General features: G+C 52.3%; 1 protein-coding gene across 17 annotated transcripts in view; it reads right to left on the minus strand.

Annotated features, from left to right (window-relative positions):
• The window catches only part of ERI3 (ERI1 exoribonuclease family member 3), a 124002-nt gene that overhangs the window by 21255 nt on the left and 77063 nt on the right, over nucleotides 1-25684 (minus strand). For 16 of the 17 annotated variants that reach the window (XR_009049147.1, XM_057708615.1, XM_057708563.1 and 13 more), the window contains one exon: nucleotides 3547-3646. The exons of the other annotated variant lie outside the window; for it this stretch is intronic. Coding sequence is in view for 15 of the 16 variants with exons in the window: in XM_057708615.1 (XP_057564598.1) it covers nucleotides 3547-3646 (100 nt within the window). In the remaining variant the exon portion in view is untranslated. The remainder of the gene's footprint in view (nucleotides 1-3546; nucleotides 3647-25684) is intronic. 17 annotated transcript variants of the gene reach the window in all.

Below are 25684 nucleotides of genomic sequence, written 5' to 3' on the forward strand. Positions count from 1 at the left end.
CCTACCACAGCCCCTGACACACAGAGGTGCAAGGTGGACGTTCATCACCCCTTCCCATGGCCACTGCCAGCCCCGAATTCACCCCCACCTCCTGCCTGCCTTACTGCACGCCCTCCCCCACCACCCCGCCACCTCCCCTTCTGGGATCCCTCCTCACTAGCCCTCCCTGTGCAAACGCTCAGACAGCGCTGACTGGAACCCAACTCTGACCAGGTCACTCCTCTACCCAAACACCCTACAGCTCGCCTTCCAACAGCTCAGCCACGCGCACCCATCCCAGTGGGCCCCGTCCCTTCCACAGCCTACGTCTCTGCCCGGCTGCCAACCCTCCAGCACGCCTGCCCCTAACTTACCCTGTCAGCACCTCCACCACCCTGATGCTCGCCAGGAGTCCCTGCCAGGTAGGCCCCACAGGCTTCCCCTGCCACACACACCTCAGAGAGAGACTCAGGAGATCCCTGCAGGGCCCAGGGTCATCGGCGATCCGCATACCCTGCCACAGCCCACGTGGCACTGTGGGAGAAGCCCACAGCTCCTGGACAGGGCTCAGCTGCGGGATCTGCAGAACCCTTACCAGCGTCACCAATGCAGCCTCGCCCCCCAGCAGGATGCATACCACTCCCCACTTCGGGCGGGCAGCTCCTCACACAGTTAATTAGCACCATGTCACTGAGGACCAGCCTGAGTGGCCAGTGACAGGAGCTGACCCCTGACCCCAGGGCTGGGAAACAGTCCACATCAAACTCTTACAGCGCGACCCTTTTAGCACGCACAGTAACTCAGGGCACCGCCAGCTGAAGCTCATTAAAGCTGTCTCTTTGGCGCGAGGGCCATTAACCTCACCGCTCAAAACCCGCACCTCCCCTCCCCGCCTCTCCCAGCCCAATTAATGCCCTGCATCGTCCTTCCCTTCCAAGCACCCTCACCCACACCTCAGAGCCAGCCAGGAGCTGGCAGGGCAGCCCTCTTCATTCACAGATACAAGGACCAAGTGCCAGGAGCCCCCGGTGCCCTGGGGAGACCCTGGCGTGGGCAGAGCGACAGAGGAGGCAGCTCCTTGAGCACCCACTGTGTGCCCAGACCTCGCAGGCCCTTTGCACAGGGCACTTCACTGAGCCTTCCCAACAGCCCTGAGAGGAAGGTAGTACTGTCCCTTGTCTTAAGTCACAGGGCCTGAACTGCTTCTAGCTCCAAAGCCCTGATTGCATGTCACCCAGAGCCTTGCGTTGTCCCCTGGGGCCCATCCAGAGGGGAAAACCTTCCTCTCTGAAGAAAGAGGGAATAGTTCAGGGGTCCCAACCCAGAGTCAACATGGGTGAACAGACAAGAACAACATCACTGAGTCCCAGGAGGCAGCAAAGAGTGGGAACAAGGAATTCCTTCCTCTCACATACACTCCCAGGACAGATACACAGAAGCAGGGCACCCAACTAGAGGCTGCCTGGTGCATTAACCCAGTTCTGCCAGCCCCTCCCACCAGGCAGACTCAGTTTCTGGCAGCTCCTCCTTCCCTGGGCCAGCACAAGTCTTCCCAGTGGCCCTGGTTCTCTGACCTCCTCCCTTTCCCATCACCCTTTCACAGACTCATCCACTCGCTCACTCACTGTCCACTCATCCACCACAGCATCTGTTGAGCACTTGCTTAGAACTAGTGTATACAGCACCAACTGCCTCACTGATTCTGGATCAGAGCTCTGATCCTGTCCTTATCTCACTCATGAACTTCCTGCCTCCTCAAAACCTCACAAAAAGCCACACCCTCTAACCTGGCATTCAAGGTCTGCTTATTTCCCCTTTATTTTCTAGGCATTTCCTAACCGCAAATGTCCCACTCCAGTCACGGGAAACTACTTGCAGACATCCAAAAGTGTCCTCTCAGCATGTCAGGCTTCCTCCTGCCCTTGGGCTTTTGTACACACAGTTTCCCCAAAGTCTGCCTAGCAAACCCTTCCCCCATCTGTCTGCCTAGCAAACTCCTATTCATCCTTCAGGGATCCCCTGACTCAAGTCTCATCTTCTCTAGGACACTTCCTGCTGACCTCCAAGGCCTATCAGCTTGCTAGGTTTGGGGTCTCCTCTAGGCTGTATGAGATAACTCCTATGGAAGGAAACAGCAGTTGTTGTGGGGTACTCCCAATTCCCTGGGTCTGTAGACCGTGTCCTCTTCCCCACCCCGGACCCCAGGAGAGACTTGGGGGCCAATAAGAATGATATGGGGCATCTCTGAAGTCAGTGAAATGTGAATGAAGAAGTAGAAGCTACTTGGTAACTCAAGACAGGGGAAACCTCCCTTGGAGCAGCCCAGGTGTTTCTATCAAGACCCTGAGTACCCTGGATGGCAACTGCCCAGTTCAGTCTCCATCTCCTCCCAGGATGTGAGCTCCCTGAGGACAGGAATGTCCACTCAGCATGCCCAGCCCCACTAGGCACCTGTGATGTCTGTGGACAGGATGAGGGGCCAGTACCAGGTGACTGGGCCCTTTTGGTGCATCTTGCCAGTGCCCTCCCTCTCACACCTCCCCAGAGGTACACAGGTTATAATAATGTCATAGCACCACCCAGGAACACCCCTGCTCCTCCCCACTTGGAACAAAGCCTATGCCTGTCAAGTACCCTGCTTTAAAGCATCTGTATGAACATGTGTGCAGCTGCACACACAAAACAAGACACAAAGAAATGAACACACGCACTTTCTGATGGATACACACACAGACAGATGCCCTTAGGAACATGTATACAGATACACTGTTACACATACACATCCCTCAAAAAGATACACATACATGGAGACGTATAAACCCCTACACAAACACACAGAGACATGAAGCTTAAGGTGCCATTCACACACGCACAACACAACACACACACACACTCTCACACACACAGACGCATACCCACAATGATATACAAGAAGCTAGCAGAGCCTCCAATGCCTAGAACCAGCCCCCTCCCATGCAGGAATACCCCTGAGGGTGCACCCCCATCTGGTACCCCAAGTGGCCCCTCCCAACCCAGGCACTGCTCAATGGACGCTGCTGCCCCTACGGGGGAGTTCAATACCTTGTGGACCGAGCCATCGGTCAGAAGGACCCCGACTAATTAAAAGCTGGTGAGGTTTAAATAATTCATCTCCTTAACTCCCATTGATCGCCCAGTTTAGTGGCCACAGACTTGAAACAATATTAAACAGCCTTCTCCAGCTCCACGGGGGGTGGGTAAGCTGACATGTGCCCACCCCTCTGAGGACATCACCCACCAGACATGAAGCTAAGGGTGGGATCCCTTGGCCTGAATCCAAGGCCACCTGTGACCCACCCAAAGCCCAGACCCCAGCCTCCTCCTGAATGTTGTTTTGAGAGATCCTTTCCAACAGTCAGGTTCCTACTCTCCCCTCACTCCACCCCCTCTTCTCCGCGCCCCCCCAGCTATGGAGAGTGCCCTGCTGGAGCACGGAACGAGCCACAGAACCCCTCTGTGTGCCAGGGGACTGGGGCACATGGGCAGGGGACTGACCGAGCTGCCAGGGGGTTATGTGGAGGGACTGACCAATGCCGCTGTGGGGCCGGCCTATGTGTTGCAGGCTGAGGCCCTTGTTCATGTCTAGAAGTCCATTCTTGGGCCAGCAGCCCATGGCGAAGCTGTAAGCCTGGAAGACAGGAGGCAAGAGTGGTTACCAGAGGCCCTGAACCCTGACCCAACCCCATCACTCACCAACATCCCCAGCCCGCCATGTCTTCCCAGCAAGGGCTTACTAAATTCATGCCGCTTCATGAGAGTCCCCTTGCTGGGTCCCCTTTCCACCAGGGCCTCCTCCAGAAAACCCCTTTCTCCTTCACAGCTCCCTTTCTCCTGGGCATCTCCCAATCAGAGCCCCTGCCCTCCCGGGGTGCCCCCACCAGGCTCCTCTGTAGAGCCCCCACTTACTAAGCTCCTCCTTATCAGGGCCCCTCCTCTCAGAGAGCATCCCCTTCACCCCCACCCCTCCTTTCCAGAGTCCCTGACCCTCTGCCGGACCCCTCCCCATGGTATTACTGGTCAGAAAGACAGCTATCAGGAGAGAGTTTGAGACCAATATATCCAGACTTCACAAACAGGAAAGCTGAAGCCAGAGACGAGGGGGCCAACCACCTGCTTGTGGTCACGTTGCTTTTGACCCGGAGGCAGGCCAGACTATGGAGCTGAGTGCCATGTGGGGGCTCAACTGAAGAGGGGTAAGGTCACCTGGCTAACTCAAGCAGCTGTGAGGGGAGCACACGAAGAGTGTGTGTGTGTGTGTGGTGAGGGAGCAGATCTTGCTGAAGGTCAAGTGCTCACTTATGCATATTCAAAGCGGCCACCCATCGATCGGAACTTAATTGTTTTCCTGGGGTTGGGGAAGGAAGTGCTGGGGGCATCGATCTGCTCAGGCCCCCAGCACTCCACTGCGCCCCTCCGTCCCCTGGCCGCCACCCACCTCCATGGTGGGGGGGGCACACATCAGGACAGGAACAGCACCTTCTCTTACATCCCTTACAGGTTTAATGACCAGATGTCACAGATGAGGAAACTGAGGCCCAGAAAGAAGAGACGTACAGGGTTAGAATGCTGTTAAGTGGCACAACAGGGATTTAATTCCTGTTCAGCCTGCTAGCAAGTCCCAGGCTTCTACCAGTGGGCTTGCGTTGCTAGCTGACCCTTCAAACATTGCCCATTTCCTCACCTTAGAAGTCCCCAAACACCAGGCTGTCCTTCCCCCAGTGGCAGGAAGGTGACAACATGTGAAACAGTGGTCAGTGGGAATAAAGTCTGGGTGAGTTTCCAGAAGTTGGATGGTGAGTCTACTGGATGAACTAAGGTGACTGCTAGCCATGGTCAGGCAGGCACTGCAGAGCCCCTGCCCATTGCCGGGCCCAGGAGGTCTCCATCCCACTACAGACTGCCTCCCAGTGGAAGAGTGCCCAGCACGGGGTCAGAAACGGAGGACAGGAGGCTGGACACACAGGCTGTGCCAGGACCAAGGGGCTGGGCAGAGGGCTAGCACCTTTCCTTCCCAGCTACAGAAACCAAGCCTCAGCCCCTTGGGCACTGGGAGGCTAGAAGCCAGTGTACTTCAACTTCATCCCCCTCCAAAGCCACTTTCCTTGACCACAGAGGTACCAGCCACAGCCCAACTTCCCAGCCAACCCTCCCACCCTTCCCCAGGCCACAGCGACACCCACAAATCGGGGGCTGAGCATGAGGCTCAAGGACAGGGGAGAGGACGCTGGCTTCAAGCCAGGGCAGAGCCGGGATGCAGGCAGCAGGGAGAACAGGTAGTGGGCGGTGCACAGCTGGAAGAGCTGCTGAGTGTGGTCAGGGCCGCGGCTGGAGCGCAGTGGGCCAGAGAGCAGTGGCGGGCCGGCTTTCAAGTACTTTAAAATCACTTACAAAGGCCGGATTAAACGATCAGAAATTCCATTTAATAGGACAAATAAAGAAATAACAATCTACTCTATCAGCCTGGAGAAGGCGAGCTGGATGGGTTTTTTTTCCCCTCTAAAAAGGAAAAAGGGAAGGAAGGGGGAAAAAAGAAGGATAATGTGTGTTTACTCAAGCAAAGAAAAAAATATTTAAGTGATGTCAGGGAGAAGATTGCAGTAACTAGTGAAGAATAACATCGTCTACTTTGCTGTCAAATCACACCCGAATTTCAGTAATAGATTCTCGGCTGACACTCAATTCAATTCGAAGGTGATCCTGCTTTATCCCAGCCCATCAAATATTAAACACTTGCATTAGCAGGTGCTGCCGCTTCCCGGCTTAAAGCGGCGGGCGGGCGGCAGGGCTGTGGAGGCCCCTCTGCTCTGCTTGCGGCTCGGGGACAGGGCAGCTCAGCGTTATCTGCGCGTCATCCTGAGTCTTATCGCAGCTAAGCGGGAAGACCACTTCAGATAACATTAGGCGCTTGCCCTGACGCGTCACCATGATTAGATTATTATTATAATTATGACTCCCCAAGATCTTCCGCAGGCTGGGACGTGCAGAAGGCGGGTGGAGGGCAGCAGAGACCAGGAGGGCCAGACTGGGCCTGGCTGGTCCAGGGCAAGCCAGGACCCACGGCAGGAAGGCAGGGGTACCAGGCAAGGCGGTAGTTCGGTCCCGCCTGACGAATGCCTTTCAGGAAGGGCAGTCTAGCTTGTCAGAGCCAGGGTGAGATGAACTGGCATCCCCACCGCGGCCACGGGTGTCATGCCACACAGTTTCATATTCCCAGATAAGGCGTGATAACCAATTGCTGCCAGGACACGGCCTCATCCAGCACTTCCTCAGGGGGCTGTGGGCGGGGGAGGGGAAGGTTCACGCACATGGGTCTGCCAAGCTCCTAATAAGAGGGATTTAATTTTTACAAATGCTGCTTCCAGCGGGGCCTTCACATACCAGCCAAAGTCCAAAATGATATTAAAAACGGTTAATTAAAACTGCTCTCCTTCAGCCTGGGCTCTCCCCCTGCTGCCCCTGCTGAGAACCCTGGCATATCTCCTCCAGGTACTGCCACGCACCTCTGCAAAGCTGAACCTTCAGACGTGACCACCTGCCTCATGGAACCCCTGAGGCACAGTACCAGGGCACAGCACCACAAGCTCCCCCCAACTCCTGCTATCTCAGATACCCCTCAAGCACAGCCAGCAGAGAGCCACCCAGGGAACACAGGGTCCTTCCACAATCTGTGCTCCTATCTTTGCGATCTGGATATTGCACCTGGGGCCCCTCTGAGCCTGTACCCACACGCCCACCACCCCAGCAGTCACCTCTGAAGTCCCTCCCCTACCCAGCGGCGCCCCCCCCCCCCATATACACCATCAAGCACAAGTACACACACCCACACTGGCACCAAACTCTCCCTCAGGTGACTCAGCCCATCCTTCCATTCCCTACTCCCTCCAGGCGTCCTCCCTAAGAGATTACATCCATCTCTAAATCTTAGCATAGCCTTCCCAGGAATCCAGCTCAGGGCAAGGTGATGTGGACTGTATCTCAGAGATTCCAGCTGAGAAGTCAAGGCTGGGACCAGAGAGTCATCAGAGAGGAGGACTGGGGAGGCTGTCCCCTGTGGGTTGCCCACAAGGACAGTGGAGAGAGACCCATGTGGGTTAGAGATGGCTAGGAGAGCTTCCTGGAGGGAGTGGTGCTGGAGGCACCAGGAATAAGACAGGGCAAGGACAAAGGAGAATAACAGGAGCAAGCTTGATGAGAACAGGCAAGGGCTGGGGTGTGGCTGGGGCAGCCAAGGTGGATGGAAGGAGAAAACATCTTGAGTGCTGCCTCCCAGCTCTGTGCAACACTGGCATCAGTCAAGCGGCCCTAATGTTGTCTACCCACTTTCTCCCGCCTGCTTACTAGCCCCACTCCCTCCCTCTCTTCTGCCAGCCTATGGGGTGTGGGTAAGGGACCCAGAAGCTTTCTGACCCTGATCAGTGCTGGGCAGAAATTTAAGAGCCAAAGCTTGTGCCTGAGCCTCTGTCCCATGCTGGTCCCAGATTCTCTTGGGTGCCACTTCTCTAGCTGCACCTCTCTCAGCTACCAAGGCCCACCTGCCCAGCTGTGGGTTCCTGGCCAGAGGATGGGGCAGGTGGAAGGATGACTGAGGAGTCCTATCCAGGGCAGACAGAGTCAGGGTGAAAGATGTTGGGCCTCCCAAAACACCCACTCCAGCCCTGTGCCAGGCAGGCACGCACACTTTCCTTCCCCTGGGCCGCTGTCATTTCCATGCGCGGGGAAGCAGGTGCCGAGCTGTTCCCGGCTGGCTCTCCCCTCTCGCGGCTCTGCCCGCCTTGGCTGCTGCCCCATTAGCTTAGTGGCCAGCCATCTGCGACGGGCCTGCCGCGCAACCCTACTATAGGCGCGGCGGGTGGCCCCCTGTGTAACAGGGAGCTTTGCCATTAGCGCCTTTAATATTCTGACACCTCAGCACAGCCTGCTATTACATGCAAACGCTGATCGCCCTGTGAAATTACATTGCTGGGCCCGCGAAATGGAATCGTGTATAATCAGCCTCCTCCATGCACTGTCAGTCCCATCACAAACACGGCGCCCGGCGGCTTACGGGGGCTTAGCAGCTGCGACAAGTGTATTGGGTTTAATAGATGAAGTAGCCCTCATCGGCAGCAGCTTCAGATCCTTCAAAGAGCAAAGGAGAGGCATCAACAGCTGCTAGGGTGTCTCTGCCCAGCCATTTGCTACCTACCAGGGTCTTGAGAGTCGGGTGGACAGAGTGGGCAGGGCAGTGGCTGGGGTTAGAACCCAGTTCAGACCATAAAGAGGAGCACAAACTGCTCTGCAACCTCCAGAAAACCCAGAGCTTGCAAGCTGGCAGCAGCACATCTGACCCATCCATCCTCCCCAGGAGGTCACCCTGTGGGCCTAAGGCTGAAGGGCCATTTCCCAAGATGAGGAACCAAATCAAATGACCTGCATTTTCCATAAACACCCAACAGACAAAGATATAGAAGTGATACTCTGGAGGATGGGGGAGAGAAAGTCTGACAGACATAACTACTACCTAACCTTTTCTTTAACTGGCCCCCACGTCTATAGTTGGTGAACCAAGTACCAAGGCAACAAGTACACATGACGATGGCGTACCCAGCAGCCCAGGCCTCACCTAAAGGCACTGTGTTCAGGCTCAGGAGTTGGTTCCCAATTCAGCCAATTATCAGCACTGTAATTTTGAATGAGTTATTAAACCTCTCTGAGCTTCAACTTCCTGTATGACAAGATGGAGTGACAGTTCTTTCTCCCAGGTATACCTGAGGTCACTCAGGAACACCCACTCCCACTGCTACCTCCAAATATTCTTGGTGCCATCACCCAAAATGCAGATTGCCTTTGAGAATGCTGCTCCCTCTCCCTTTTCTAGGTTCAGCTTAACACCGATCACAGCAGACTATTTTCCAGTGATTGTCATAGCATTACCTTCCATCTCACATACACTCTTCTTACACTATGATAAACCTGCCATCAAGAGGGGAAGTCTATACCTCTCCCTTTGAAACGGGGTGGGCTTTTGTTACTATTTCAACCAAAATAGTAACGCAGAAGTAATGCTGTGTGATTTCAAGGCTATTTCAGAAATGCTGGGGGAGCTTCCTCCTCATTCACCAGAACACTTTCCCTGGAGCCCTGAGCTGCTTCTAAGCAGTCAGACTGCTCCAAGGCAGCCATGTTGTGAGGAAGCCCAAACCAGCCACAAGGAGAGACCACATGGAGAAGCCATGAGAGTAGGTGAAGGAGGAGAGATGCCCGGCCAGCTCCCACCTGCTCCTCCCACACACTGTGCCAGCTCCAGTCACTGACCACAAATACATGAGGGAACCTAAGCCAGAACTGCCTCACTGAGCCTTTCCTGAATTCCTGACTCATAGAAACCATGAGAAATGATAAAATAGCTGTCATTGTTTTCAGTCCCTAAGTTTTGGGTGATTAGTTATGCAGCAATTCTGGAAAACTAATGCCTACTCACTTCTGGATATACTCTGTCAATACTTTCAACTTCCTCTTTCTTGCTGCTTCTAGGCAATTCTTCCTCTCCCTCTGGGACCTCATTCCAAATCATCATCACGCTGGGTCATCTCAGTACTTACAGGATAAACCCACTCGTGAATCTTGCCTCTTGATTTCTCAGCTCCCCGTGTTCTAATGAGCTTCTCCCTCTACCAATTTCAGCCATCTGTCCCTATGGCCACACCTTGGGCCTCCTTATCAACCCAGAACTGCTCTCCCTCTGGAATCATACAATGACAGATTCCACTCAGATCCCAGCCTCTGTCCTTCCAGCTTTTGAACCCTCTCTCCCTCTATTCTTGCTTTTTTTCCTGGTCTGTCTATCCCCTTCTGGCCCTTTTCTACCTGGACCCCTTGAATCTATCACTTCAACCACCCAATCTTTAACTTCCCTGCCCACTTATCCTGAGAAACTCCAACATGACTCTGTTTCTCCACACCTGCACTTGAGCTAAGTGATGCTGGAAAAAAAGTCACTGTTCTGTATAGAAAGTGGCCACTATAGCTTCAAGATCACTATCTTAGCAACTCTCAATGGTATCCAACCATCCTATTCCCCTCCTACTTTCACAAAGATAATAAAAGTGGCTAGGCAGAACTCTTTCAACTGCATGACCCTCATATACAAATGCATCTGTATCCTTCCCCACCTACTCCTTCACCAACGATGTTCTAATGGAAGAGACACCTCACTTCCAGTCTAAGGCCAAGCCCACAATTGTGCCACACTTCTCTCTTTTTCCATCCCCTCAGGCCCTGTTTCATCTCGTATACCCTTTCTTTCTAAATTCTTAGCCTCCCCGTCTCTGCTGGCTCCTTTCCGTTAGCATTCAAGCATATGCTGGAATCTCTATCATCTTTACATAACTTTTTGTGTCTTAGTTTCCTTTTTGTAAAATGGGGGTAATAACAGTTCCTACCCTATAGAGTTGATGCAAATGAGTTATTGCATGCACAGTGCTTAAAACAATGTCTGGCTCTTTGAAAGTTATGTAAGTATTAGGTAACTATTTTTAAAGTCTTCCATTCATTCCACATCCTGATCCAGCTACTGCCTGTTCTGTTAACAACCACACTTCTCAAGGCTGTCTCTACTCACCTCCCCATCACCCCTTAACCCCTGCAGTCTGGTTGCCAGCCTTATCATGCCACTTAGCTCTGGTGAAGGTCAACAGTCCTCACCATGCTGCCCACGTCTGTGGACAGTTTCAGGCTCTTGCTGCCTTTGCCACCCTGCAGCCTGCTTCACATCTTTGAAATCCTCCTTTGATTTTCTCAACATCCTACTTTTGAGTTTTCCCCTCTCTCTGATGTGTTCCTCACAATCTCCTGTAGGGTCTCATCTGGCCACGTGTGGGCTTATGCGTGCTCCTTTCCTGTTTCTGTCTGTGCTCTACTACCCTCCCTGGGTGATTTCTTCAACTTCTTGATCTATGACCACTCCAACTTCCAAATCAATATTTTTTGCCACTACCTGAGTGTCAAACATATATATTCTATTGCCTGCCTGGCATTTCCACCTGGATTGCACTCAGGCACTTCATTCTTAATAGGTTTAAAACCAATTTCAGCATCTCCTCTCCAAAGTGCTCCTTCCCCTGGGCTCCCAAATCCCAGGGAAAACCTGGTCTACCAGAGATGTGGCAGTCAGCCTTGCTTCCTTCTTCTTCCTTACCTCTCACCACGTCCTGGGATTGCTGATTCATGCCCCTAAGACTCTACTCGAGCAATTCCTTCAGCCTACCTAGGATGCTCTCTACTTTCTCCCACTTTTTTTCCCTAATGAACACATACTCTTCTTTCAACACCCAATTCAAAAGTATCTGCCTTTACCAGGTCTTTCCTGACTCACACCTTCCTTAAACCCACCTAGACTCTGAAGAGCATCTGTATTATTAAGTTTGTTTACAAATCTGTTACCCCACGATGCTGGGAGACTCTTAGGGTGGGGCTATATCTGCTCTCTCTGAATGGTGTCCGTTGAGGGAAGGGCAAGAAAGACATCTCTCCAGGTACAATTCTGTCACGCAGAAAGGCCTGGTTTTCAGAGTTGCTGTTCCTGCCAATCCTATTCAGTCTCCTTCAGGAACCACTGTTGACTTTGCCCAGCAGAACAGCAATCCCACCCCACCCCCAGCCAACCCTGGAACTGGGGGCTCAGCTGTCTGGGTTAGGAAAGAAGGGGAGACTGCTCCTGTCCCCCTTCTCCTTTTCTGAACTCTTTGGTCTTATGGGTAGTCTTGACTCCATTCCTCAGGCCAGCAGAGACCTGGCCAGCACAGCTATAGCAGCAAAAGGATGGGCACTCCCATCGGGGGACATAAACCCACCTTTCTACCTCCAGCTGGTAGTTCTTTGTGTTCACAGTGTTCCCTGGCTACCAACACACTTCAGGGGCGCCAGAGCTGCTGCCGCCTCTGTCCATCAACAGAACTTGAGTGGAATCATTATCTTCTCTGTGTACTTAACCTTCCTGCTCACTGCCTACAACAGAAAAGCTGCCCCTAGTGCCCAGGACCACCACTACAGCACGGGCAGGGGCTGTGCCACAGGTCCAGGACCCACAACATTTGGAAGACAGTTGCCAGCTCAGTTTGATCCCTTAGGCCCTGAATCTATTTTTCGGTGGAGCAATCTTCCTCACGTTCCCAGAGCCCTAGCCTCACTGCTGAGTCAGAGGGGACTTGGGGACACCGAGGTTTCTGCAGAGAGACGGGATAAGGAGCAGGATCCGGAGCCGTGCGGCCTGACCCCCCACAGAAGAGGCTGGCCTGTCAGGGGCTCCACCTGCACTGCCACAGAGGCAAGGCAGCAGGTCAGTCTGAGCCAGCTGCCCAGGGTGAGAGCTAGGTTGTGGGTTTTCTTTGTTTTCATTACAATTTCCTCTCCCATTGCTTCTTTTGAGCCAGCCTTTCCTCCCCGGGGTGCTGAGGATTGAATGAAACACCACCCCCGGCTCCAATAAGTGTATTTCAATTACATCTGTCACTGCATAACGATATAATGATATATCATGTGATATTAAATCCATGGTAATCATATCAGGGATTTTTTTTAATCGTGCACTAATCGCATTATTACATCTCTATAATTAACAACAGGAGGTATGGAAATTCAGTTAAGGCAGAAGGCTCAATGTACTCCCCCCCACCCCACCCCCGCCCCAGCTCCCCCAGATTAGGGCCCGATTAGGAGATGAGAACTTCATGGCACTAGCAAGATGGGCCAAAGCTCCCACTTCCCAGCACCTTAGCCATAGGCAGAGCCTTCAGCATCCAGGGCTGGCAGACATAGGCCAGACTGAGACCAGGGTGCTGTCTGTCTTATGGCTGCTCAGGAAAGAGCCTAGGCAGTGGCCACACAGAGAGGCCCAACAACAAGGCAGCTGGGCCTTCCAGATCTCCTGCCATTGCAGCACCAAATCTTCTCCACGGGGAGGGATGTAACCTTTCCTTCAAACCAGCAAGGCCCTCAAAGGTGCTTGTAGGGCACAAAGCAAGTTCCTGCCTCGTGGTCTCCTGGACCAGAACTCCTCCTACTATTGCTACACATGCTCCCTCCCTCTGACCTAGCCCTTTGTGTTGGCAGCTCTTAACATCACCAAGTCCAGCAGCTGTGATGTCTCTGCCTCTCGATCCTATCACCCCTGAGCTGAAAAGACCCAATTCTTCTTCGGGCCATTCCTCCCCAATTCTCTCTCTGAAGTTTGGCCCCGACAAGTGGATTTCTGATAACCACTGGAGCCGTTCTCCTATCCCCCCAAAACGGTCCAAGTTCTTATATCCTCCCACCCAGGCCTATATGGAGAGGGGAGGGGCTTGGGACTGCAGCTTGAACTATGTCAAATGACCCTGTCTCTCCCACCCCCTTCCTGATACTGAGCTGTCAGGACTAATCCCCTCAGGGGTGTCAGAAACCAGTCTGCAAAGCAGAATTTTGTGTTTCAAGTCCAAAGCTTTGAACTTGGCATGTAACTAGTCCTCAGTGAGGGGCAGGCATTTTGCTAAGTTTGACTCTCAGAAGTTAGACAGGCCTGAAGATAAAAGAGAAAAATCATGTCCTTTTTCCTAATAAAAAGGAGACACTAATAGCAGTCAGCACTTAGGCAAAGCACTTTAAGTTTCTAAAGTGCTCTCCAAATTAAAATATAATCCTTTATTGAACATGTGACAGCACCACCACCACCACCACGGCCACCCAGCCCTCACACACGAAGGCATATACATGCTGGCACTGAGCAACACATCTTCACTTCTTTCTTCCTAGGAAAATGGAAAGGGTGCTCAAACCTTCATCCCAGATCTACCTCCCTCTTTGCTGGCTTGCTCATGTAACACACACTTAATGAGCAAATCCACGTGCCAAGCTCTGTGCTCGGTGCTGGAGATCAAGCACACTAGGCCAGCGCCTTCAAAGAGCTTCCAAGCTCCAAGGAGAGACGTGTCAACTCACATGTGGTAGGGGACTCAGATCCTACAAGAGCCCCAAGGGAGGAACCAGCCTTAGAGGGGAATAACTGAGAAGGACCAAGATGGCCTTCAATGGGATATCCAAGGTGGGGTGGGGTGCCTGCGGAAGGTGGGTATGTAGGCCGGGAGCTCAGTTCAGTGGTCTGAGCTGAGACAAGAAAATCCTAGGAAAGCACATGGATGGCGCAGGAAACTGCAGGAGTGAATAAGATCACCCAGGAAGAGAATAAGCCTTTAGGGTCAGTGAGGCCCTCCTCTTCTCTGATGTTTGGATGGAAACAAAGAAGGCTGAGAGATGGGACAGCTGAACACTAGAGCCAACAAAGAGGGAGCTAGGTCTGGGATGAAGGTTTGAGCGCCCCTTCCATTTTCCTAGGAAGAAAGAAGTGAAGATGTGTGTGCTGGGTGCCAGTATGTACATGCCTCCAGAGTTAAGGCCCAAAGAGACTTCTCTCTGGGCCCACCCAACATCCTGGCCTCTGTCCCTCCCGTTGTCATCTCCACCTTTACTTTACCCAGATGTGACATGATGAAACAGTGCAGACTTCGGGGTCACACCGACTCAGTCACGACAAAAACAACTGAGAGCCTGTTATATGCCAGACCATATGTGTACATACAGCAATACAGACACAGTACTATCCTCGGGGAGCTTCCAGTCTACGGGAGAGAGCCCATGTTAATAAACAGCAACATAAATAATCACTACGTTATAGCTATCACAAGGGCTCAAAGAATAAAGGCAGGCTGTTTATAGGATGGAAGAGGGGAACCTAACCGAGCTGGGGAACTCTGAAGACAGGTCAGCAGAAACTGACTGACAGGGAGGCAACAGGGGGAATGATATGTGCTAAGACCTTTAGGCAAAGAGCACTTGGAAGGAATCAAGACTAGTGTCTCTGGAGCACAGGAAGCCAGCATAAGATGGGGCTAATGAGGAAGGCAGGAGATGCCAGGGCCTCAGAGGATACAATGAGGGTTTTGAACTGTTTCCAAAGGTGATGGGAAGCCATCCGAGTGTCTACCACTGTCATGCTATGCGATCTTAGGTGCTCCACCAACATCAAAGGTTAGTTCCTTTGGACACCTACCCCTCCCTATTCCCAAGGGTAGACAGGCCTGGGAACGAGGGACAATTTTTTATTGAGGAGACAAAGAAACTGCAGATATGAGCAGCTGACCTCATTGGTTCATTGTAAGATTCACACATTTACTGAAGGCCTGCCAGACACAGGCAACTCAAGTGAATCACAGGTAGACCCTGTCCTCATGGAACTCACAGTCCTTTGCAGGGAAATAGATGTCAGTAAGTGCCCAATCACTGTGATACAGAGTGTTGGAAGTGCAGCAGAGACAGAAAGGAGGACAGTGCTCGGGCCCGAGGCACCTGGAGCCCAACATGGGGAGTGCTACCCCGGTTCTCTGCTCACCGCAAAAGCAAAAGCCGTGGCAGGCTGGGACAGAGAGCACTCACCACACAGACTGCAGACTGGGCGGGGGCAGGAGTTTGAGGACGACCCTGAGCAGTAGTGAACCTAAGCCAGGATCTTCCGGTTGCGAAGATGAAGGTTTGAAAGGCTGTGACCAAAGCCACTGAGCAGCAAAGAGGGAAAGGTTCACTGTATTGTCCAAGGATGAGGGAAGGGGCACCATTAGAACAAGCAACAGGACTTGAATACAAAATTATTTCAGGAAATGGCAACTCCGGTCCCCAGGCCTGTTTCCTCTTTGGAAAACAAGGGGCTGGGGGGTGGAGGAGAGGGATAAATTAGCAGTTTGGGATTAACAGCTACACACTACTATATATAAAACAGATAAACAACAAGGACCTACTGTAGAGCACAGGGAACTATATTCAATACCCTGTAATAACCTATAATGGAAAAGAATCTGAAAAAGAATACACACACACGTATAATAATCACCTTGCTGAACACCTGAAACTAACACAACATTGTAAATCAATTATATTTTAAAAGCTTAAAAAGCGGGGGGAGGCTTAATTACTTGATTTCTTAGGTCCCTTCCTGGTCTGAAATTCACCAGTTCTGAGGCTCTTCAGCCTCCCGTAAGAGTCAGATTTATTTCTGTTCCCTAATCTTTGCTTATGCTATTTTCCCACCTGGAACCCTAGCATTCCTCTACCCTCTCCAAATTCTGTCTGCCAGGACACTGTCTTCAGGAAGTCCTTGATTTCTCTTCCTCCTTCCTCCACCCTGACCCCCGGAGTTCATACCACAGTTCTCCCAACAGCACTTTACATTACCTATTACATAGTCTGGTACCCTTACTTGACTAGCCTAGGGACTGTCTCATCACTTCCAACCCCTGACATCCATTTCAGGGGTAGGAGGGAAGCTCCACCCTCAAGGCCCTAGAAGCAGACAGAAGTCTGGGTCCCTACTCCCTCTGCCCACAGTCCTTTGAGAACTCCACTTGAAAAGGGTGCAGAAAGCAATGATGTCTCCAAGTGCGATGGGAGATATTTGTGTCTGCTTTACCCTTGGCTTTTTGCTCCGGTTCAGGTAGGAGCGGGGTGGGCCGGCTGGCAGATCTGAGAGCGCGGCACGCCCCAGCGGGCAGGGCGCACAGCGCAGAGGAAGGCGCGAGTCAGTCTGGAGTGCTCCCCATTTATCAAGCTCACGCAGGCCGCCAGCCGAGCGAGTCTTTCTATCATTACACCTCTCAAAATCCGATTCATACCACTAATCCTGCCTTCATTCTCCCAGATTAATAACATCTCTTTCAACCTTCACAGTGTGATAAATAGACAAAGAGAGAACAAAAGGAGAGACAGAAGAGAGAGAAAGAGCTGGAGCAAGTCCCCATAATAGAGAGAGCCGAGAAAGAGGAGAGGGAAAAAAGGAGAGCAAGCGAGAGCAGGCAGCAGCCAGAGACTGCAGCGGTCTCAGAGAGCTGTGAGGAGAACGGCGGCTGCGCCCCGCTATGCGCGGCGCTCCGTCCCCGAAGAGAAAGAAAGGCTCGTTAACAGCTCCTTCCTGCCTGCACTTTTGTTCAAATTCTTTTCTTCCCTTCCAATCCTGCTTTAGGTCAAATTCCAGTGAAAATGAGTCCATGGCTTCCCGGTCTCCTCCCAGCCTCCCCACCAGGCCCAGGGAACCAATACGGCCCCTGGCGGCAGGGCTGGGTCTGGGCATGAGACGGCTGGGCAGGGGCTTAGCAAGGGGCGGAGCAAGCTGGCCTAAAGCTTCACCAGAGCTGTTCCCGTAGCACGAACCCCTGCCCCTTCCCAGCTCTTGAGGCAGAAGAGGAGAGGGCACAGAGCAGAGCTGGGGCTTGGAGGCCGTTCTGGAAGGCTCTGTCCCAACCTAAGGCTCCAGCTGATCCAATCCAAGTCCCCCAGCTGCTAGCAGCTCAGCTAGATGGTGAAAGTAGGCACCCCTCAAGCTTGCTAAATCCAAGGTGTGGCCCATACCTCCAAATTCTGATGGAGAAGTGTGCCGGGGACAATAAACCCCACGGGCTCCAGCCCTAGCCCTAGCACAACTGACCTATGACACTTCCTGTCCTCCCTGTCCCCGTGCTTGCCCGGACTTGTCTCCACAGCACACTCCCCATCCTCCTCTCAAGGGGCCCCCTCTGGATGCCTGGCTGAGCTCTTCCAGGAGGATTCAGGCACTCCCTCTTCTGGGCTCTAGAAGGCAACACCATTCACATTACCCTGTAGCGACTGTCTGCCTCCCTCACTCCACCTGGAATCTCTCTTCTGAGTTGTCTAGTCCCAGGTCCAAGCTGCCCATGGCACCTCCATTCTTTCTCAACTTTGCCCAAACTAGCCCTAGCAGAGACTGAGCCAAACAAGGTTCGACCCTCCCTCTGGACTGCAAAGTATTCCTAGGCAACTGGTAAGCCTAGCTCAGAGGCAGAGGCAGAAGCACTCCACGTGGGTAAACTCTCCGCCCTGTGCACCCACTCTTTCACAGTCCATCAGACTGGGGGGAGGTGGGGCTGCACCAAGCTCCCTGGACCACTCTCTCCTTCAGCTGACCGTCATGGCGAGAGGTGGGGTAGCACGTATGCAGAGGGAAGGCCTGCCCTGCCCAATCCCGCCTAGTAGAAGGAGGCTTCCAAGAAAGTCAAGGCTCCTCCAAGAACACAGTCTGGTAGTGGACAGGAAAGACCCAAAGCAGACCCGCAGTAGAAAGCTGGTGGCCTTGTGATCTGTTTAGAGGCAGATCCCTCTAGGGAATATCCTGCAGACACCTGCCAGATACTTTCCTCCAAAAAGCCTCCCTCTACCTTCTGCCCCCAAACATAGCCCTCCTTTTGGATCAAAATGGCTACTGCCTACTCCTATCATCCACTCCTGAGGACCCCATCACCTCCAGCCCCAACTCTCAGGTTTGCTCTGTCACATCTCTGCTTGGGAAAAGTCCCGAGAAAAGGAGACTTCATAGGGCCAAGTCAAAGAGCAAAGTGGGTAGAGGGTACTCCTTGGGATCATATCCCATTCACCAAAATCCAGAAGTTCTGTTAACCTTCCCTCAGCCCCATATCAGAAGGACTGTCCACACTGTCACCTGCTCCACCAGGCCTCCAGGATCAGATACCTACAGTAGGGAAGGCTGGAAGAATGATGGTGACTGAAGTTTGTCCAAGGGTCCATGTGGCCCAAGGAGGTGGGGGGTCTGAAGAGGGAAGGCAATAAGGAGAGAGAATGATACAGTCTCAGTGAAGGAGAATGGTCCACCCTACAACTAATCTAGCCCACAGTACCCTGGGCTCCACGGCAGGCTGGTCTAGCAGGCACACAGGCCCACACTGCCTCCAAGGCCAAGGCCACAACAGAGTTCCAGAAGCATGGAGCCTAGGCGCTTCCTTCCCTAAGAGCCCACACTGCTGGCAGATCAGAGAGCCTCAGCCAATCAAGCCTGCAGCCTTCTAGACACAGACAGCCAGCAGGCCCAGATACCCCTAAACTTGCTCTAACCAGCTTCCCCAGGGACTCAGAAAGATGCCCCACCCCTGACAGTGGGACAGTTCCAGGCCCTAAGAAGAGAAGTCACGGCAATCCCTATATTCTCTGCCTTTACCCAATACAAAGTCTCAGGGCCTCCCCCAAGCTACACCTTCACCAGGCCATCCAACTCAGGGGTGAACCTCATCCCCTCAGGGGGCTTGGCCCCTGCATCAGAAAGAGTCAAGCTGGACCCCTGTAAGGGACCTGTTGGAGGTCAGATAGAAGAAAGTCAGCCAGATACAACAGGGTCTCTGGCAGATCAAGAAGCCAGACCCGAGTGATGCTTTCCCCCCAAACCACTTTAAAAGCTCACTCCCTGAGTACTTGCTTCTGGAGCACACTCTTTGAGGCAGCCGGTGTTACAGAGCAGGTAAGAAGTTGGGTCCTAATGTGTAAAAAGCTCCAGCAAAGCAAAATCATTTACTCTCTGGTGCGACTGCTCAGCAGAGCTAATAAATCTTGCATGAGCAGGGCCGATTCTAATTTCCTAATATGAAAAGGCATTTGGATTGAGAGGGGGGGAGATAAAAGTGATTGAATCTCCAATAGTCCAGGTTACTGACAAGAAACATCCTGCTCAGCCCTGAGAGAAGGATGGCAGCGCCCGGCCGCCTGCACACACCCATCCGTTCTGCCCCCCTCTTGGCGCAATACATCTCAGTCTCTTCTATTGACAGGACGTGGCTTTAAACACAGTTACACAAGTTATCATTTCTGCCTTCTGATCAATCTGAATTTTCAGGACAATTACCCTCTTAATCAATGATTGCTATCAGCAGCCCTGCGCCTGGACGGATTTCTCAGCAAGGTAATCATGCCGCCAGGCTGGACGGCGCGTGCATAGGCAATGAAGCTCCGGGTGGGGTCTCCTCCCTCCCTCGTGAGCCCCCATATCCCAGCACCGCGGCCAGTATCGAGGACAAGGACGGCAAAGTGTGAAGGCCACTTCAAGGAGTGATGGGAGTAGAAGGAAGGGAGGGGAGGGGCCCAGCCCCCGTCAGCCTTCCAGACCACCTGATTATGGAACAAACCTATTAAAACCCTAGATTTACTGCCCACCACGCTGATGCATCTCCACATGCCCTCCTGCCATCATTCCTACCTCCTAATTAGCCTGATAAAGCCCAATTCTAATTATGGGCTCAAACTATTAGGGTGAGTAAGTGCAAAGAAAAGAGAAATATTGGTTTTACTAATCTCTTGGAGGCTGTTGGTTCTAGAAACTCCTTTTCTACCACAGACTTGGTTCATTTGGGCTACTGACTGGAATGGCAGGGGCAGCCTCTCCTCCTCCTCAGAGGTCCAGGCATCTGGAGCTGTCACAAAACCAGCCTGGTCTGGAGCCAGGAGGCCACCCAGCCCCACACTCCCTCTAGGGTCCTCCCACAGATTCAGCATAAAACAAGGCAGGGCCCCTCAGGAGAAGAGGGAAGGGGAGGGGAGGGTGGAGCTGGTCTCTGCCTCAGCGTACAGTAGCCAGAGCTGTACCTGCCATCCTGGGGGCAACTCAGTTTCTCAAATCACCTGTTGTTGGGTAAAGGACTTACACCAGAAAGGCCAACAGTGGCATGAAAAGGACATTGTCCAGGACACTGACCCATCAACTTGTGCTTCACCATGGGTGGCAGATATGTGTACACAGTTATACCCAGGTAGAGTGGGTTACGGAATTAAAAAAGGTCCCCACAACTTGCCGTTACATCCTGGGGGGGAAAGAGAATTAGAAAGCATGGGTTTATTCACTTACTGACCTTTACTGATTGCTAACCATGGGCTAATAAGTGTTGGGGATACTCAGGGTCTAGAAGTGACCCTTACTCTCAGGAGCTCACAATCTACTAGGAAAGACAGACAAGCATCTTTCTGTCTGCAAAACAAAAACAATAAAATGAACTTGTACATGAATGTTCACAGCAGCATTGTTTAACAGCCATAAAGTGGAAACAGCTTAAATGTCCATTAACTGATAAGCACATAAATAAATTGGTATATCCATGCAATGGAATATTATTCACAATAAAAACAAATGAAGTGCTGATTCATGGTACAACACGGATGAACCTTGAAAAGTATGCTAAGTGAAAGAAGCCAGAAACAAAAGACCACACATAAGGAATTCCCAGATTTGCAAGAATAGGCAAATTTATAGAGATGAAAGTAGATTAGTGGTTGCTTATGGCTGGGGCATTTGAGGGGAAATGGGAAGTGACTGCTAGTGTTTTAGGGGTGCCAAAAATGTTCTAAACTTAGATGGTGATGATGGTTGTACAACCCTGTGAAGATACCAAGCAACACTGAATTGAAACACTTTAAATGAGTGAATTGCAAGCAATGTGATATATCAATAAAGCTTTTTTTACACGTACAGTATGATAGAAGAAGTGCAGGCTCACTGGCAGTGAAGAGAGCCAGGGAACGCTCCACCATGGTGCCTAAGTGCTCGGCAGGCACTCGATACAGGTGTCGAAGAGATAGGAAGTTTCCCATGGGCAAGGGGGAACGTCTTCACAGGGGACATAAAGGAGTTAGGTCCTGAAGGATAAGCAGGAGCTCACTAGGCAGGAATGAAGGGATGTTCCAGGCATATGCAACCAATATGAATAAGGCCTGGAAGTGGACAGTCACACAGGCTATCTTGGTGTAGTTGGAAAGGTGCTTTGGGAGTCTCAGAGGACAGGCCAGAATGCTTGTACTTCATTCAGGAGACATCAAGATTTTTCAAGCAGAGAAGTTAGATGACCAGTACAGTACAGCTTGGGGTTTGATGGTTCAGGTATGGAAAATAACACGTCATAGTTGTAAGGACATGGTTTTGGAGTCAGATATCCAGGATGCAAAATCCTTAAATTCTTCTTCCAATAAACTCAAATAGCCAGCAAGGGCTGGGATTTTTGCTGTTTTGCTCCCTATTTTATCCCCAGCGCTTGGCAGAGTCCTGACCCAGTAGGTGCTCAGGAGCCATTTACTGAGTGAAAATGAATGAATGAATGGCTATGTTGAACTCAATCCCACTTGACACATGTTTATTGAACACCTGCTGTGAAGCTGGCACTCCGGTTACACAGCGTGGGCTCTTTATACACCCTGTCTGCTCTCTGATCTCTGCCTCAGTGCCTTACACAGGGCAGGCACTGAAGTCGGCGTTAATTCCCTTCCCTCTCCTGGTCTAGGAGGTTTCCCTAAGACCCAGTGAATCTTGCAGAGGAGTGGCCTGAACACTTCACTGTGGTAGGAGAGAAAAGGGAAGCTGAAGCTGTAGGGGTGGAAGGCTTCAGGAGCAGCGGGTGGTGCCCACGGTATTTGTCCTTAAGCCAGCCATGGTGCTCCAGGAGGCAACCCGAGTCATCACAGCCAGCAAAGAACTGAGCAGGCATGAGACTGTTCCCACAGCGCACTCTCAGAGCCCTCTGCAGACTGCCCTGCAGCCACGGCAGCAGGTCTCTAGGCAGGGAGCCCAGCACAGGTAGGGTGGAAACAGAAACTCAGGACTTGCACGTGGAGGAGGAGGGGAAGATCTGGGTCTTGTCTCCTGAGCACCCTGTCCTGACCATTTCCACATCTCCCCTCTGGTCAGGAGGGCCCTTCAGCTCATGGCTGACCACAGTAGGAAGGGGGCTCCTCAGTCTCCCAGCCCCCAGTTCCTGTAGGCCTCGCCTCCCCTCCCCTCCTTTCCTTCCCTCCCTCTCCTTCCTGCAGAGCTTCCCTCGAGCCATAAAAATAAAATAAAACACAAACACCCACAGTCCAGGAGGAGGGCGTCAGACAGATAATGGGCATTTTATATCTTTTTATGACACTCCCCATAGGCAGCTCGGCAATCACAGCGCAATAAAGGCAGGCATACAGCTTGCATAGTTAAACAACTGCCGGGTAATTAGGCACAGCAAACACTCCACTGGGGAGGCCTCAGGGCTGCCCTGGGATCTGCCTGCAGCCTGTCCTCCTGCTTGCAGCCAAGTAGGTGCCAAGCCCAAGCTAGCACTGCAAGACCTGGCTGTGGTGCTGAGGACAGACCACTGGCTGCTGCCATGTGCACCCCTGGGCTCATGCCTGTGCACGCTCACAAGCACACCTGCCCACCCCCACACACAAGCACTTCCTGAGCAGCAAGCCGGCACCTCCTCTCCCCAGGAAGGCCACTCCTCTTTTCCAGGTAGCCGAGGGTCTCTGTTTTAAGGCCCCTGAACGGGTCACAGGCCTGGCTGCAGCAGGGGCTCGCTCATCCAGGCAGCCCTAAGCTTACTGAGCTGCACAGGCAAGGGGACACATGAGCACACAGACATGATTGCATGGTCTCTTTCTCTTGTAAATTCCAGCTCAGTACAGAGCTGAATTTGAAATAAATTATTTTTTAAAAAATACACTCACATACACCGTACACACATTCCTATCCCTGCACTCACCACCTCTGCTGTATTTCTCCCCATCTGCCTTGACGCACTCACCGTCCTTGCTAGCTCAGGAGCCTGGTACAGGTGGAGACCAGACTTGACTCATCTCTGAGTCTAGACGCCCTGACGCACAGGGCTTCGTTGAGGAATGGTGTTAAGTGAGATGTTAACTGAGGTGTGCTGGCCCAGGCAGAGCACAGGTCTCTTGCTACCTGAGGCCCAGGTCCAGGCTGATCTAAGCGCAACCAACAGAGAGAGGAGCCCTCACCAGCACTGAGGCAGCAGCACTGTGAGCCCACACACGCCCATTCTCCCTCTAGTGACCCAGCCAGTCACGTTCAAAATTTCAGGGAACTGACGGCTAATTAATGGAACAAAATAGACAAAACCCTGCTCCAATTCCACTTGAAGACTGAGACAGACAAAGATCCCATCTCCAGGAGCCACCCAGATCAGCCCTGAGGAGTCAGCCAGGGAAAATTAAAGCACCCAACCTTAAACCACTCTTCCTTCAAGAAAGCTGACAGAGGCCAGGTGAGCTCACAGAAAGACCTTGGCTGACCCAGTACAGTCCCACAGGAATGTGAACACACATCCAGCTACTCTTCCTGGTCTCCATCTGGCCATCACTCCACGGCTGCCAAGACAGTCACCAAAGGGAATCAAAGGCCCGAGGAAGGGCCTGGGCTGCACCCCGCATCTGCACACCCCCAGGCGGAGTCAGACCACAGAGCCCATACCTACACGCTCCCCCATGTTCCCACGTGTGGGCGCAGGCACACACCTGAGTATGCACAGACACGCCTCCCCACAGGGAGAGACAGGAGGGACACCTCTTTAAACACATACAGCATGCATGTACACACGGGCACACTCTCTTACACACAGACAGATCCCCATTAAATAGATGGCACTCCCAAAAGACCTGCAGCATGAGGCCAATCCCTGTCCTTCCCCAGCCACTGCCTCACTGGCCATACACCTAGTAATGGCCCGTGTGTGTTTGCCCAGGCCTCCAGCCCAGGCCAGACCAGAGGAACTGCCTTCAGGTAGTACCTGCTATGGGACAAGTGACAAGAAGGAAGCCATGGAAGGAGAGAACCTGGATTCACATCCTGGTCATGTGGCCTTGGGCCAGCTTCCTAATGTCTCTGAGTCTCTATTTCAGCACCTCCCATAAAATAGGGATAACAGCCCCTGCCTTGCTGAGTATCTGCAGGGACTAAATGAAAGAGCCCAGCACAGAGGCTGGCTCCAGCTGGGGCTCAATATGTCGGTGCTCTATTACTGATACCGATAGATGTGGTCAAACCTGCCTTTCCAGAGTGGTCTGCAGGGTCATGTGGGAGATGGGAGGCAGGGCTGTGCCTCCTGCCTTCAAGGAAGTCTCTTTGCCCTTTTCTCTCCTTTTCTGTAACTCCTCCAAGTTTCCAAGGTCCAGAGTAGCAACAACAACAATTTAAAAAAAAAAAAAAAAAAAAAAAAAAAAAAAAAGGAAAGAAAGAAAAAAACAAAACAAAACAAAAACAGAACCTGAGAAAAGGCAGAGTATCTAAGGGCTCCTTTAGCTCTCTCAGACTTAACACTGAATAATGATGAGTCCACCTCTTCTCTACGCTGTCCTTAGCTCTTTCACAGTATCTATGCCTCTATGACCCTCTTGAGGTCCCCTCTGCTTGCCTCACCCAGAAGCAGCAGATCTGGTCCCTTTCTTCAAGTGGCTTATGGTCCTGCACAGGGACTGACCAGGCCACACACAATAACAAAAAGGCACAGACCCTGGGCCACTGGGCCCTAGCCCCAGCCTGAAAGTGAGAGTATGGGCTCTGCAGTCTGGATGCAGAGGTTTAAACCCAGGCTCCAAACACACCCAAGGACAGCTCTCCACTCTCCCCTGCTCCAGAGCGCGATCAGAATTCAGTCCCTCAAGGACACAAGAGAAAGACAGAGGCGGCTCACGGTGGGACCAGGACGAAGAGGTTGTGTCATTTGACAGGACGCAGACTCTGAGCAGCAGCCAGTGAGAGGCACACAGACCCGGGGCGGGCCTTGTTGTAAAGACCTGCCACGGAGGGCACTGCAGGCCACTCCAGGGTAGGGGTTGATTTGTAGCAGCTGCAGGGAACCTCACTGAGGAAGAAAGAACCCCAGCTGCCTTGAGTTGATTCCTCACCCACTCCCTTCCCCCTTGTAGCAATATTCACCGGGGATGCAGATCAAGGCAGGCTCCCTCCCTGTCTGAGGCTGTGCCGGGCTGCTACACGGCTGCTACACGGAGTACTAGCACTCTTCCAAAAGACTGACAAACATGACCTGATTGACTC

The sequence above is a fragment of the Hippopotamus amphibius genome, chromosome 1 (genome assembly GCF_030028045.1).
Source record: "Hippopotamus amphibius kiboko isolate mHipAmp2 chromosome 1, mHipAmp2.hap2, whole genome shotgun sequence".
NCBI lineage: Eukaryota > Metazoa > Chordata > Mammalia > Artiodactyla > Hippopotamidae > Hippopotamus > Hippopotamus amphibius.